Source organism: Podarcis bocagei, assembly GCF_964188305.1.
Source record: "Podarcis bocagei genome assembly, chromosome: 9".
In the NCBI taxonomy this organism is placed as follows: domain Eukaryota; kingdom Metazoa; phylum Chordata; class Lepidosauria; order Squamata; family Lacertidae; genus Podarcis; species Podarcis bocagei.
This window is the reverse complement of record NC_138134.1, coordinates 28,089,995-28,105,844: the sequence shown is the minus strand read 5'-3', so window position 1 is coordinate 28,105,844 and position 15,850 is coordinate 28,089,995. Positions and strand designations below refer to the sequence as shown.

General features: G+C 41.9%; 1 protein-coding gene across 3 annotated transcripts in view; it reads right to left on the bottom strand.

Moving 5' to 3' along the window:
• Window positions 1–204: 204 nt before the first annotated feature.
• Window positions 205–15,850, bottom strand: part of UFSP2 (UFM1 specific peptidase 2) — a 16,069-nt gene continuing 423 nt past the window's right edge. For 2 of the 3 annotated variants that reach the window (XM_081208936.1, XM_081208937.1), the window contains exons 2-12: window positions 14,123–14,201; window positions 12,561–12,744; window positions 12,400–12,466; window positions 8,651–8,808; window positions 7,433–7,625; window positions 6,266–6,412; window positions 5,519–5,683; window positions 4,498–4,622; window positions 3,130–3,206; window positions 946–1,070; window positions 205–437 (exon numbers count right to left, since the gene is read on the bottom strand). In XM_081208936.1, the coding sequence (XP_081065062.1) occupies window positions 351–437; window positions 946–1,070; window positions 3,130–3,206; window positions 4,498–4,622; window positions 5,519–5,683; window positions 6,266–6,412; window positions 7,433–7,625; window positions 8,651–8,808; window positions 12,400–12,466; window positions 12,561–12,744; window positions 14,123–14,201 (1,407 nt within the window). In that variant the 3' untranslated portion in view covers window positions 205–350. Of the gene's footprint in view, window positions 438–945; window positions 1,071–3,129; window positions 3,207–4,497; window positions 4,623–5,518; window positions 5,684–6,265; window positions 6,413–7,432; window positions 7,626–8,650; window positions 8,809–12,399; window positions 12,467–12,560; window positions 12,745–14,122; window positions 14,202–15,361; window positions 15,696–15,850 lie in introns of those variants that run through there. The other variant, XM_081208938.1, reaches the window with a different exon arrangement.

Sequence of the window (15,850 nt, the reverse complement as noted above, 5' to 3'; positions counted from 1 at the left end):
CCACTTTACAAATACCTTTAACCAGTGTTCAAACAGAGGATTAAAATGTACATGATTTTGTTGAGCAGTGTCTGAACAGATATGTATAGGAATGCACTGTTAGGATCAGATTATAAATGCAGAAAAGCCAGCTATTAGGAAATAACAATGTTTGATAATCAGGTTTTATTTGGAACCCCCCTTCATTATTTGGACTCTAATATATTGGATTAGCATTTTTATTTTAACTGGTGGTGAGCAACATAATACTATGTTAAGGAAAAATAAATAATCACTGCTTAAGTGTGTTTGTGTACCTATATGTATTTACAGAACTTCTGGTAGTTCACCATGATCGTCTAAATAGCCATTTAAATAGTTTTTGGTCGTTGAGGAAGACACAGGTTATAATAAGCATCTTTGTTCCAGAAATCTGGACCCTTCCATCCACACCAGCCCTGTACAGAAGAAAAACAATACACTATTAAGTCTGTTGCTTCTAATAAAATAGCTGGCATTTTAGTAAAATTGATATGAATGTCAGAGGTTTTGTTCTACTAATTCATACACACCAAGGATAACAAAACACCTCTTGGTTTATTCAGCTCTGTTGGGAATGTGCTGCAGGAAACCTTGGCTTGCAATTCCTCTTCTCTCCCCATCATGGCCAGATTGGAAACTTTTGCACCCACTTTTGATTAACTATTGTTTAAAATTATGTCTGAAGCCTAAATTGTAATTAATCTTAAGCATGGCTTATTGCAACAAACCAGCTTCATAAACAACGGTTTGAAGATAGCTTGTTTCCAAACAATATACAGTTACATCACCATTTGTCAGGTAAAGATGAAGCAAAAAGCCATGGTTAATGATAGAGAAGTGAATCACAGACTTTTTAAAATATCTCACAAAATGTTCCCTTTCAGTATTAACATATGCAGTTGGAATGTGAAGGCAGAGTCTCACCTTTTCTAATATAATATGCAGATCCTCTGCTCCAGTATAATGTGGGTCCAGGATCAGAAATCTTATGTGCCCTGTGATCTCATTCCATGCTACTCCTAATATTGTGTGAGCCAAGACTCCACCACCTGAATAGAGAAGAGGAGAGAAAGAAGATGGAGAGGTAAGACAGTACATTCAAAGACAAAATTATCATTTGCTAATCATACTTTTAAATGATCCTCTGAAGTCAAGAAGGAAATTTTCATTTCTGAACATCTAAAAGTCGATTCTAAAAGCCTTTCATGGAAGTGCATGGTAGAAGAAATCTGGACAAAGGCTGAAAGAAGCCAAATTGGAACTGTGCAGGAAATAAGCTATTATAGATTGGCAGGGGGTTGGACTTGATGGCCCTTGTGGTCTCTTCCAACTCTATGATTCTAGATAAACATGCACAGGACTGAAAATAAAATGAGTTAACTGAGAAGGAATTCCAACTGTGTTCAATGGGGCTTACTCCTTAGTAAGTATATTTAGAATTGCACTCTGTTTTGTTTTCAGCAATATAACCACTCAAAACAACTGATAAGAAAACATCATGTATGATCCTTAAAAAAAAGTCTTTTCTAGAGGTTAGGAAGTCTAAAGAAAATTGCCCAAACAGTATGAAATATCTGCATAAAACAGTTTTTTTTAGTGTCAACAGCAAGTTGAGAACAATGTGCTGAAGAGATGAAAAAAGGAGTAAGTGAACACTGCATTTTCTGTCTCTGTAGGCTAAGAGCACATCAAGTGGGCAAACATAGGCTAAAGCATAAAATTGTAAAAGTAGGTCCTTTATCTTACTGGATGTTGGCGTACACTATCCAGCTCATAAGTTGTGTTATCCCATTAGTGGGAATGGAAGTTGTGTTGTTCCACCATGTGAAGAGCACCACTCTTGTGATGTTCAAATTGGAGCTGAGAGAACTGAATCATTTTGCTCCCACTCCCTCTTCTACAAACTTAGACCTTGGAAACTGAATAGAATGTCTAAAATTACAGGAGACACCTTTGGCAGCTGATGTTGAAATCCTCTGAAAACATGCCTGGGTGCAGTACATCTTTGCCACAGGTGCCATTTGTGAAAACAGAGGGCAAGGAAGACATTCAAATTGTATGGATAATTACAAGGTCTCTTGGAAAGTAAGTTTAATTAAGCCCCATCTTATTTCTTAAGGTGGGACTTAATTAGACTTACTTTCCAAAGTAAGATGGGACAGAAACAACTAGTGGATGAAGGTCACCTACAGGGGCTCTTATCTTGCTTAAGACTCCAGAAGATCTTTTTTCATTAAGGAGCCGCACACGGGATAAAAAATAAAAATAAATCACAGGCCAGATGTTTCTTTACTGCTGTTAAGCCACTTCAAAGCTATCTAAAAAGCAAGGTAAACAAAAGAAAGACCATGATTCACAATCATGTGGTGATAGAGGTTTTTGTTAAAGATTCCTGACAAGCTCTGCTGTTAAACACTGCATTCCTATGTGTGTTTACTCAGAAGGATGTCCAGTTGTGTCCACTCCCAGAAAAGTGTGCATAGGATAGGACTGCAGTCTAAAAGAAGTTACTCAATTTATAGCTTCCCAGATTAGAAATCATTAAGTAGACTTTAAAAACAATTGGGGAAAGAATATTCTTTTTCAGTTTCTAAGTTAAGGTCATTATTCTGAATAACAGATTTCTTAGACAGTAAGGACCAGCAAAAACATATCTCAGGAATAGCTTAGATGTTCTTTGGAAATGGAACATTGAACTAATAGACTCAACATGTCAGTAGTGAAAAAAAAGTTGCCACAGACATAGCTTTACATTCTAAGCCGTGTGTTCCAAATTCTCAAATGATACAGCTCTTCCCAAGACTGCATCACCTCAAAATGCAAATAGAGGATCACATGACTGAAAGGTGTCCATTTATAAAAAGGAAAATGTTGGTAGAAGCAGCTTTTCCTGGATGTGCTACTTTCTCCCAGGAAAAATAGTTGCAGAACATTCAAACATTTAACAAGCAATCCCTTATCTGTGTGCTAAAGTAGCACAGTCCCAAGACAGGGGTTAAGAATGTAACCAGAATCTCCAAAGCCAACACACTGCTTTTAAAGGGCCAGTAGCATATTTAGAAAAGAAAAGTTGGGATAATGTGGATTGGGTGGTATTTAAAATCTTACCAATCATCACTGGTGTTCCCTCAGTCTTGAAATGATTAGCAAGTTCTCTTCCCTGAGAAGCCAGCTCAGACCCTTGGCTAGAAGAAAAAGTTGTCATTGTTTTCAGCTAGTGCTTAAATTGGGGGTGGGGGGTTCATGAAAGCCACAAGTTCCAATCCATTATATTCCTCACAATCATGCACACCATAGCCTGATAAAAACAGTAACGTCACAAAAGACTGAGCCCCCTCTGCCTCCCCCTGACCTGTGTTTTGAGCATTGCTTTCAGCAGTACCCATCTAAGGTGTGTTGCAATGGATTCCCCTGAAAACACGGTAGTCTGAACTACTGGTAATGTCTAAGTTGTAGCATTCTCAGTTGAAAAAAACCACCTCATTTTAAGTACTTCAACAGATGAACGGTATACTGGACTTTCTTATTTTCATTAGAGAAATATTGGAAGGAATGATATTGGCATTGCCACGTATGACAAATAGTTACCAATAGTTATATATTCTTCATGAAACTATACAGCATACAGGTCAGTGTATTAAGCTGCACTCTTCATAACACAAATTAGGAACTTATACAGCTTGGTTTTTCTCTTTGCAATCACTTAAAACAGCACACTGACTACACATTAAAGGGAAATATCCAAGGTGCTCTACAGCTGCTATAAAACATCACTGCTGGTATGTCTGTCAGTCCCAATAATAAAAATCTAAAGCAAACTGTATGCTGCTTCTAACAGTGACAGAAAATAACATTAGGATATTTTTTTACGTAGAAACGGAAACCAATTTTACAAGGGTTATAGTATTATATCAGTGGTAAAAATGTTGTGTTTGGTCTAGAATGAAATTACTATTGAATAAAATGTCCTGTCTTTAATTCCATTTTAGAGTTGACCACCATAAACAAAATAATTCAGAATCAATACATTTTTACAGTCTCTTGATAATGAACATAATGGTCACTAAATAACAAAATATCCAATAGCTATCCACTCAGGTGATGACTGTGCTTCTTTTTGTTAACATGGAATCTGGTGCCTTATCTGTCATTTAATGGTGTATGCTATGATTTGCGCTATGGTATTGTGGATCATCCTCTGAGGCACTTGTTTCTTCACCTGATTCTTGAGCCATCTTGGTTTTGTTAGAAATTAGGAACAGAGGAAGCTACCATACACTGAGTCAGACCATTGATCCATCTAGTTCAGTATTGTTTACACTTGCTGGTAGCAGCTCTTCAGGGTTTCAAGCAGCAGTTAATTCCCCGCTTTATCTAGAGATGCTGGGGATTAAAGCTGGAACATTTTGCATGCAAATCATGTGTTCTGCCACTGAGCTGCAGCCCTTCCTCAGTTTTCCCCGTGAGCATTCTTACCTGACGAAGAGTATTTTTGAAGTTATCCCTAGGAGTTGGTTCAGTACAAGCTGCACTTCGATAGAACCAATCCATTGGCGTGATCCAACAAATCCTGGTTGCTTGTCTCCAACATCAACTAGAGCCTTTGGAACCACCACAAATGAAAATACAAAAGTAACAAGTCATTTGTGCCATAACTGTAAATAATAATAATAATAATAATAATAATAATAATAATAATAATAATATTTACCTGTCTACTACTATTTTAAATCTGGTTTATTAGAAACGGGATGGAGTAAAGAGGGGAAAATATCTTTACAAAAGTAAATACCGCATTTTTCGCTCTATAAGACGCACCAGACCATAAGACGCACCTAGTTTTTGGAGGAGGAAAACAAGAAAAAATATATTCTGAATCTCAGAAGCCAGAACAGCAAGAGGGATCGCTGTGCAGCGAAAGCAGCATTCCCTCTTGCTGTTCTGGCTTCTGGGATAGCTGCACAGCCTGCATTCGCTCCATAAGACGCACACACATTTCCCCTTACCTTTTAGGAGGGAAAAAGTGAGTCTTATAGAGCAAAAAATACGGTAATTATTCATTACAATTGATACACAATTTTATTTATAAGGTGTGCTGTGGAAAAAGCTTGACTTAAGATGTTACATCTGACACCAAAACTGTCCCTGCCATATTAAAGTTTGCTTTTAGCCAGTATATGATAAATATCAAAATAGAAAATGTATATAACTGTAATTTTAGGCTAGACTAGGATCCTTCTGGCCAACATGGTATATGAAGCCTTTTACCAGGTGTGTCCATTTCCAATCCAAAGTGGAATGCAGACACAGGTTTGCCAGCTCAGTGCTGCAGTGATGGGGCACAAACATAAAGTGGAGCACCCAATCACTCAAAATGCAAGCTTCAGAAATGTCAAACCGCATATAGTCTGGTAAGTGTAGGTGGGCTATCCCAAACATACAATTCCACTGGGAGCTGTTATTTTTCAAGGAACCCAAACCTGGAAGTCTTCAGTACCTGTTGGATTTCCTTGTGTGTTGGTATTGATCGGTCCATGTATCCCTGATGCCTGAACCATGAGCATATAGTCTGTAGAGACCGATAGGCACAGCCCCAGCCATTATCATCAATACGATCCTGCATGTAATGATGGTAACTATATGTGCCATATACCACATACACCTGGGTAGGAAAGAAAAAGCACCTTGTAGTCCTGCATGTCAAGTTCAGAATATTATTATGATAGTAATTTTGTATTTCAAATTGGTATTTTTATTGCTGCTGTTACTAATTTTATTAAAAGTATTTTTATTAAAGATTTCTGGGGGCCGTAAAAACCAACAAGAATATGCTACTAAAGGGAAAAAAGGATGGAGAGCCAACAGGAAAGCAAGCAGAATCAGGTAGTAATTCTTCATAATTGTGTCATAAAATGTCTAATGACCATGTGGAACAGCCACTGAGAAAGAAGTCCGGGGAGAGCTGCCTAAGAGCAGCTAGTTCCATTGTGTGTTCTGTGCTGTCTCCCCTCTCCTTTCAATACTGCCAGTATATTTCCCAGTAGAACACAGTGAATTTGTTTGCAAATTAGGGGACTGGCACTAGGATACCGCTAAGTATGCATGCACTAGGAAGAACCATCAATGTCAAAATGTTAACTGAAATTCCCAAGAAGAGCCTCCCAGTTCTCTTGCAATGCAGTCAGCATATGTACCTGTTTCCTTATTGGGCCATTAGATGAGAGCAAGTACAAATGAAACTCACCATCCCAGACTCTATACCAGGTGGGTTGAGATGTACATGTGGGTTCCTGAGATATCCATCTTTGAATGGTTCATCTGGAAAATGATAGGCATTAGCCCTTCGGAAATAAGGTCTGTCAAACGGTAGATTAAACCGTCTATGTAATTCCTAAAAGCAAGGTAAAAATGAGAGAGAGAGTGTATCCATAGGAAACAGAAAAGCCTTTGCAGATTTCAAGCCATCAAGCTCTACCCAGATTTTCTGAAGGAAGAACCAGATGGTGTGAGAGATGTGCAGATGACACGGAATCCAGCAACCTAGCATTTCTTCTTTCTCTTTGCCTGGATAATATGTAGAAGAAAAAAACATGTGGCAGCATCACGCTCCAACTTTCTCTCACCCCACAAAAGCAACCCGTGAAATAGCACAGGAAAAGGGAAAGCTTGGAATTTGATGAGATCACATTACATCCTTCATTTCTGTGCATGTTACCAGAGGAGGGAGCAATGCTGCACTACAGCTTTTGGCAGTCGCCACACACATATATCACAATGTCTGGCTTTGTTTGTACTGAGTGCCCAGCACACACTATAAGGAATCCCTGTGCAAATACAGAGCAATTTGTATATAGAAAAGACACACCCACTCTCCTCAGGCCACACCCCTACCAGATGTGCTCCATACATTCCTTGAAGACTTTTGCCTGGCTGAAACGTCTCCTGCATAATTCCTCTTGCTTAACTGGATGGAGGTTGGAGAAGCAAAAGTGAATGAAGAAAACTGATTTCTGCATGGCTGTGAGGTACTCTATTTTACAAAGGTAAGCACCAGAGTTATATCCACTTGATCCATTCACTTTGGACACACCCAGCATCAGCATGTAGCCCAAGGAAGGTTTCCTATGGGGGGATGTGACCTTCAAGCTGACAACAGTCCCCCATTCTTGTGCTATTTTAAAAATATCATAGTCGGAAAAACAGTATACATCATAATCTGTATGGAAGTAGACATAGGCCACTTGATAGTAATGAACTTCAGTACATAGAACCTAACATAACTTTTTAAAGGCCAGTTTAGTTTAAAAAAGAGAACTATAGATTACTTTTATTAATAATTATATAAAGTAAAACCATTAACTATGCCATGTTTTAGTCATCACCATCCAAACAATCTTTCAACATAAGGTACCTGTCTGTAAGGCTCCAATTGCTGATCAGAAACGCCTGTAGGATATGAGATTGTTACAAGGTGTTTTTTTCCTGGTAGCATGAAATGAAATTGTTCAGGTACCACAACAGTTGTTCCTCTCATATATTTCAAAATGCACTTTTCCATATCAGTTAGCTGTGTATGAATCGCATTCACCAGGAGACTTCGTACACTGCAAGATATTGATGGAACTATTTAAGAACTCCAGAAAATCAGAATAACTTTCTTACTCTCAAACTATGTGTATTTTTCAAGAGATGGAGGAAAAAGTCCCATAATAAGCTGCTTTGCTTCACTTTATACAGTTGTATCTATACTGGGGTTAACCAGTGAATGTGCATATGTGAAAGAAGGCATGGAGCATGTGCTCAAGATGACAGAATTGATAGGGGATTTTGCACATTGGTCAATGTTTTAGATTACAGTCTAATAAAAAACTTAGGATACATCTAAACAGCTTTTTGTAGCCTTTTTAGATTTATCAGCAGCTTTTGATATGGCAGACAGCTTTTGATATGGCAGTTCAGGAATCAACTGAAAGAAACCAATACAGATTGAGGAGTACTTGTTTAAATTCAATAACGACATACTGGCACATATATAAGAGTAAAATGAGCCCGCCTATTGGCACCTAGTCAGTTTAATATTTATATAAATGGCGGTCTATATATTGAAAACAGAGGATGCATGCTCCACTGCAATACGTGGCAGGATTACATTGTACTACATACTATCTCTTTCTTGCTTAGGCTTGAAGAAACTTTTTAAAGGGTTTATAATATTTTGTATGCATAAATATAAACTAGCACTACCCAAAGCTTACCAACACTGTGCCTTTTTCTTCTCGCATCATGGTGTAGCTGAAATACCACTTCTCTCAAGCCCAATGAAGATAACTATTCCCTGCCAGAAGATTTTAATTAATTTCCAAGTGCATAACCTCTAGTTATAACATTGGGTTATGTTATGCACACCTTTAGGTATTTCAGTCTTTCTGAACAATCTGCTTCTTGGGCATCTACTTTTCTGAGTAACAAGATAACAATTCAGCACACTTCTTTTTGCCCTAATTATTACAACTGTAGATTTAAGGATGTTATAAAATTCAGCAGAGATATATCCACCTTCGCACGATAAATATGCAAAGATCATACAATAGAAAAACTCAAGCACATCCTTTATACATAATCTACTTACTTCCGCCACACTTCTTCTGGAGACACGGAGACAACAGCATCAACTGGCAAGGTCATGCTTATGTAGTGATGCCCCCTGCTCTCCTTTTCAATGATTGGAGAAAGAGGATCTAACGAAGTTGTCATTTCCAGCATAAGATCTATATTTACTATAGGTTGCTGTAAATAATAAAAAATTAAATGTGCAAGCTGTGCAGTTTACTGCCCTTGTTTTCCTTAACAAAGCACAAAATATTTTTTGTGGAGGGAAATCTCATTCTTAAAATTGACCATGTTAAAAGGGTTAAACACCTTTTTCCTTCAAGCATCACAGTTCCAATCCAAATTAGGTGCCCTGTAACTGCATTTAAAAGAAATTAAGAGACAAAGATATCTAACATCTCCTCTAATTTGGCCCACAGACTCGTAATAATAATAATAATAATAATAATAATAATAATAATAATAATAATAATAATAATAATAATAATAATTTATTATTTATACCCCGCCCATCTGGCTGGGCCTCCCCAGCCACTCTGGGCGGCTTCCATAAAAACAAAAAATACAATAAAATATCACACGTTAAAAACTTCCCTGAACAGGGCTGCCTTAAGATGTCTCCTGAATGTCAGGTAGTTATTTATCGCTTTGACATCTGCTGGAAGGGCGTTCCACAGGGCGGGCGCCACTACCGAGAAGGCCCTCTGCCTGGTTCCCTGTAGCTTTGCTTCTCGCAATGAGGGAACCGCCAGAAGGCCCTCGGCGCTGGACCTCAGCGTCCGGGCAGAATGATGGGGGTGGAGACGCTCCTTCAGGTATACTGGACCAAGGCCGTTTAGGGCTTTAAAGGTCAGCACCAACACTTTGAATTGTGCTCGGAAACGTACTGGGAGCCAATGCAGGTCTTTCAAGACCAGTGTTATATGGTCTCGGCGGCCGCTCCCAGTCACCAGTCTAGCTGCCGCATTCTGGATTAGTTGTAGTTTCCGAGTCACCTTCAAAGGTAGTCCCACATAGAGTGCATTGCAGTAGTCCAAGCGGGAGATAACCAGAGCATGCACCACTCTGGCGAGACAGTCCGCAGGCAGATAGGGTCTCAGCCTACGTACCAGATGGAGCTGGTAAACAGCTGCCCTGGACACAGATTTGACCTGTGCCTCCATGGACAGCTGTGAGTCCAAAATGACTCCCAGGCTGCGCACCTGGTCCTTCAGGGGCACAGTTACCCCATTCAGGACCAGGGAATCCTCCACACCTGCCCGCCTCCTGTCCCCCCAAAACAGTACTTCTGTCTTGTCAGGATTCAACCTCAATCTGTTAGCCGCCATCCATCCTCCAACTGCCTCCAGACACTCACACAGGACCTTCACCGCCTTCACTGGTTCTGATTTAAAAGAGAGGTAGAGCTGGGTATCATCCGCATACTGATGAACACCCAGCCCAAACCTCCTGATGATCTCTCCCAGCGGCCGCATGTAAATGTTGAAAAGCATGGGGGAGAGGACAGAACCCTGAGGCACCCCACAAGTGAGAGCCCAGGGGTCTGAACACTCATCTCCCACCACCACTTTCTGAACACGGCCCAGGAGGAAGGAGCGGAACCACTGTATAACAGTGCCCCCAGCTCCCAGCCCCTCAAGACGGTCCAGAAGGATGCTATGGTCGATGGTATCAAACGCGGCTGAGAGATCCAGCAGAACTAGGAAACAGCTCTCACCTTTGTCCCTAGCCCGCCAGAGATCATCAACCAGTGCGACCAAGGCAGTTTCAGTCCCATGATGAGGCCTGAATCCCGACTGGAAGGGATCCAAATGGTCCGCTTCTTCCAGGCGTGCCTGGAGTTGTTCGGCAACCGCTCGCTCAATCACCTTGCCCAGGAATGGAAGATTTGAGACTGGGCGATAGTTGGCCATCGTGGCCGCATCTAAAGATGGTTTTTTAAGAAGCGGTTTAATAACCGCCTCTTTCAGCGGGTCTGGGAAGGCTCCCTCACGGAGGGAAGCATTCACCACCCCACGAAGCCCATTGCCCAGTCCTTCCCGGCTAGCTTTTATAAGCCAAGATGGGCAAGGATCCAGGAGACAGGTGGTTGGTTTGACTCGTCCAAGCAGCCTGTCCACATCCTCGGAGGTAACAGATTGGAATTGATCCCACTCAACTTGACTAGACAGAACTCTAGCACTCTCCCGCCCCGGCCCTGCTCCCACGGTGGTGGAGTCTACTTCTTCCCGAATCTGAGCGATTTTATCTGCAAAAAACTTTGCAAAATCATTGCAGGAGAACATGTGGCCCGTACTGGGCCCCGATGTTGCAGGTGGTTCCGCTAAATTGTGAACCACCTGAAAAAGTCTCCTGCTGCTGTTTTCTGCAGATGCAATAGAGGCGGTGAAGAAATTCTTCTTCGCCGTCGCTATCGCCACTTGGTAGGCTCGACGTTGAGCTCTAACCTGTGTCCGGTCAGATTTGGAATGAGTTATCCGCCACCGGTGCTCTAGCCGTCTCAACGATTGTTTCATTGCCCTCAGATCCGTGGAAAACCACGGGGCTGTCCGGGCTCCATGCAATCGGAGAGGGCGCTTCGGAGCCAAACAGTCAATAGCCCTGGTTAACTCCACATTCCAGCGGGCCACCAGGGAATCAGCTGAAAGGCCATCAACATGGGATAAAGCATCCCCTACCACTCTCTGGAAACCATTTGGATCCATTAAGTGGCGGGGGCGGACCATCCGAATTGGTCCCACCTCCCTGCAGAGGGGATGGGTCGCAGAGAAGTCCAGTTGCACCAGGAAGTGATCTGACCATGGCACTTCTTTCGTTTCGCTTTTACTTAGTGTCAGATCACCAACATCCATAGAGGTAAACACCAGGTCCAAGGCATGTCCACGGCTATGGGTTGGGCCAGACTTATTCAGGGACAACCCCATGGAGGCCATGCTTTCCACGAAGTCCCGAGCGGCCCCTTGTAAGGTCGTGTCGGCATGGATGTTAAAATCCCCTAGGACGACCAAGCTAGGTGTCTCCAGGAGAACATCCGCCACGACCTGAAGCAGCTCGGGCAGGGAATCCTTGGTGCAGCGGGGAGGTCGGTACACCAAAAGGAATCCTGTACTGCCCCTATTGCCCAACTTCCAGAACATGCACTCAGAAAACTGGGTCTTCCCAATAGGACGCCTGGTGCAAACTAATGACTTCCTAAAAATCACTGCAACCCCCCCTCCCCGCCCACATGACCTGGGTTGCTGTGCGTAAGAGAAACCTGGTGGACAAGCAGCGGCAAGGACAGGCCCATCTGCTTCATCCAACCAAGTCTCTGTTACACATGCCAGGTCAAATCCTCCATCCATGATCAAGTCATGGATGGCAGTGGTCTTATGAATCATTGACCTGGCATTGCACAGCAGCACCTTCAGGTCATGTGGGTATCCCTTGCTGATTCTAGTATCCATCCGGTCAAGACCAGACCCGGAGGCAGGAATAGTCCTCAGACAACGACTAAACCTGCCTCGCAAGGAGGTGGGGTATGGGGTTGAGTTGACTGATCAATCCACTAGTGCAGTATTATAGCAAAACAGCAGGACTGCTATGCAGGCAGATCTGCTGGGAACATGTTAGGATCTGCAAGTCAACAATCGCAGATGAGATTTTAAAATTTTATCTGAATGTGTAAACTTCTGCATTTACACCAAATGCATGATTTGGCTATAAAAATGTCACAATGGTTTCACTCACTCAGTTCTACAAAGCCATAGCAAGGAAAGGTAAACATACCAGTTCTTGTAACTTTTTATCTTTCTTTTTTGAAAACCTGCGTTTGTTATCATCTTCCTGCTCAAATCTGAAAAACAGTAATAAAATCAACTCATACTGAGAAATGTGTATACTATCAGAACCCTCAAAAATCATTCTTATTTTTGTTGAGCTATACTCACTGAATAAATCGTAGTATCTCCTTACATGCAGAATCATCTGTAAGCTCTGTTGCAACTGAATTTTTACCACTATTTGGCCACAGATACACCGAGCTGTGACAGATTCTGAATACCAGCACATCTGAAGCCAGTTTGGCTGAAAGATCACTGAAAACATACTTCAGTCCCTCTTTTGTTGACGAATCTAAAACACACAGAGAAAATAATAATAATAATAATAATAATAATAATAATAATAATAATAATAATTTTTTATTTATACCCCGCCCTCCCCAGCCAAGGCCGGGCTCAGAGCGGCTTACAAGCAATAATAAAAACAAGATGAGTGATTACAACTTAAAAACAAAAATAAAATACAACATTAAAATAATGGAACATTAAAATATTAAAATGGAGCCTCATTGCAGGAGAAGGAAAAGAAAAAAGAAAAAGGGGGCGGAGGGAATCAAATTGGCTCCAATCCAAAGGCCAGGCGGAACAACTCTGTCTTACAGGCCCTGCGGAAAGAGATCAGATCCTGCAGGGCCCTGGTCTCATGAGACAGAGCGTTCCACCAAGTTGGGGCCAGTTCTGAAAAGGCCCTGGCTCTGGTTGAAGCCAATCTAACTTCCTTAGGGCCTGGGACCACTAGGGTGTTGTTATTTATGGACCTTGAGGCTCTCCGTGGGGCATACCAGGCGAGGCGGTCCCGTAGGTACGAGGGTCCTAGGCCGTGAAGGGCTTTAAAGGTCAAAAGCAGCACCTTAAATCTGACCCTGTACTCCACCGGGAGCCAGTGCAGCTTGAAAAGCACTGGATGAATATGCTCCCATGGCAGAGACGCTGTGAGGAGCCTCGCTGCAGCATTCTGTACCCGCTGGAGTTTCTGGGACAGCTTCAGAAGGATGATGGAACAAAAAGAAATAGTAATTTCTTTAGTTGTCAAAACTATTTGCTAAAGTGAAAGCATAAAACTGCCTCAGACCTACTTGCCCATCTACCTCATTATTGTCTGACTGGTAATGACTCTCCAGTATCTCAGGTAGAAGTTTTTCCCATCATCTGCTATCTCACCTTTTTAAAGGGAAATAGTCCAGGGACTGAATGTGGAACCTCTGGCATGCAAAGCTCTGCCTTCTTTTCTGTGGTATCCTTTACTTGGGAAGGAGGATGGATTCACTCAGCTTCAACTATTTTTTCAAGCAAACCACTTAACAAATTAGAGGCACAAGTGCTTGTGCTGATTTTCTGGTTTATGTCTTACAGAAACAACTTTGGATGCTGCCCATAAAACCAACATTGGCTCATTCACTTTCTGCTGCTTTGTATTGTTTATATGCTGATGCAAAACCAGAGAAAGTTATAGTGCAAAGGGACCCACTGCTGCTGTTGCGCTAACAAAGCATTGCAACTGTATCTGGATCCTTCAAAAAATATTTTTAAAGGACCTGAATCCTTAAAAATTATTCCTGCCTAGATCCACCAAAAACTTATTCCCATGCCAATCTGGTTAAAATGAAATATTTTCCTTACATTAGTTTCAGTAATAATATTGTAACACAGTGTTTGATATGAAGACTCACCATCAGTAGTGGCAAGTTGAAATGCCAGATCAAGGCCACCTCTTATTCTAAAAAGTATGTCCATAGTCTCTAATATGACCTATTTGGAGGGTAAGAAAAAGTTGAGTTAGTATGAAGTGCTGCTGCTTTGGTTGTAAATTTTCACAAGTTGTGATTGGAGTGTGGCCCATGCCTAACACTCAATTCTATTCTCCATGCATCAAAACTGTATGTTGTTAACGTGCTGAATCTCATTTATAAGATGAAACTAATACAGTACACCTCTACTTCACAATGGAACTGAAATATGATGCAGGACTGAACTGAAACTGAGATTTGAGTGCTCAGGAATGCTCAGATCCAGTCTCATGATAAGGCCATGACAGCAATCACAAAAAGCCAGTTGACATTTTGTTAATCTTAAGACTCAATAAAAAAGGTGCAAATGTGTGCAACAAAATTGTGCTAGGCACCATGTTAACATATTAATGTCCAAATCCTCCAGTTCCCCATCTGCTAAGGGAAGCTCATTTAGCATCTATGTGCGGGAAGTGTGCAACAAATGCTGGCCATAGCCACAACAGGTCTCTTCTGTTGGCTCCTATTAACATGTAATCCATAGCTGCTTAATTTGATCATTATTTAAGGTTGCATCTTATATGTATTACATGCTGTTTATTGCAACCCTAGTAAAAAGTAAAGGACCCCTGACGGTTAAGTCCAATCATGAATGACTCTGGGGTTATGGCGCTCATCTCGCTTTACTAGCCGAGGGAGCAGACGTTTGTCCGCAGACAGGTTTTCTGAGTCATGTGGGCAGTATGACTAAGCCGCTTCTGGCGAAACCAGAAACACCATTTACCTTCCCGCCGGAGCGGTACCTATTTATCTACTTGCCTTTTGACGTGCTTTCGAACTGCTAGGTTGGCAGGAGCAGGGACCGAGCAACAGGAGCTCACCCCGTTGCGGGGATTCAAATCACCGCCCTTCCAATCAGCAAGCCCTAGGCTCAGTGGTTTAGACCACAGCGCCACCCGCGTACTAGTACTTAGACCAATTTAAAATTTGTAAATCAGACTCTGGAGCAGGTATTTAGTACAGGAGCATGCCTTACACAACCCACCCAGTCATCCACACGTTGGATTTGTCTACCTGTAACGTCTCATGTGCATAGGCTAGTATAACCTGGTTGTCTCCCAGATTCTTTTTTATTGTTATTACTGTATTATCATTTTAGGGCTGGTGTTCTTTTTGTATTACCCCAACTCAGAATTGGACGTGGACAGGCTGGATCTTTTCTCCACCATCACGTTTATATCCCACCCCACGAATCCTCAAAGGAGGAAAAAAGAAAAATGGCAGTCATGGTTCCTCATTTCATCTTCACAACGACCCTGTGAGGTAGGTTAGGTTGGAAGACGGTGCCTGGCCCAATGTGAACTTTATGGCCCTGTAGGCATTTGAACTTCTGTCTTCCGGTCTTGGTTCACTTATTATATTCCTCCACCTTACTCCATATTCTTGGTGGTGGGGAAGATGGAGGGGTTAATAAACTAGGGGGAATCCGGTCTTTCCTCTCATTGGCCACGCCAACTCCAGTTAAATTTATGCCCCAGGAAGGAGGCACTGTTTTGTTGGCAGAGGAGCCCCATGGCAGCATCGCAACCGTCCCCCAGCCCCCTCTCTTCCTCTTCCTTCTCCCCTCACAGCGACCCCTTCCTCGCGAAAGGGAGAGAGTGGCGGTTACCC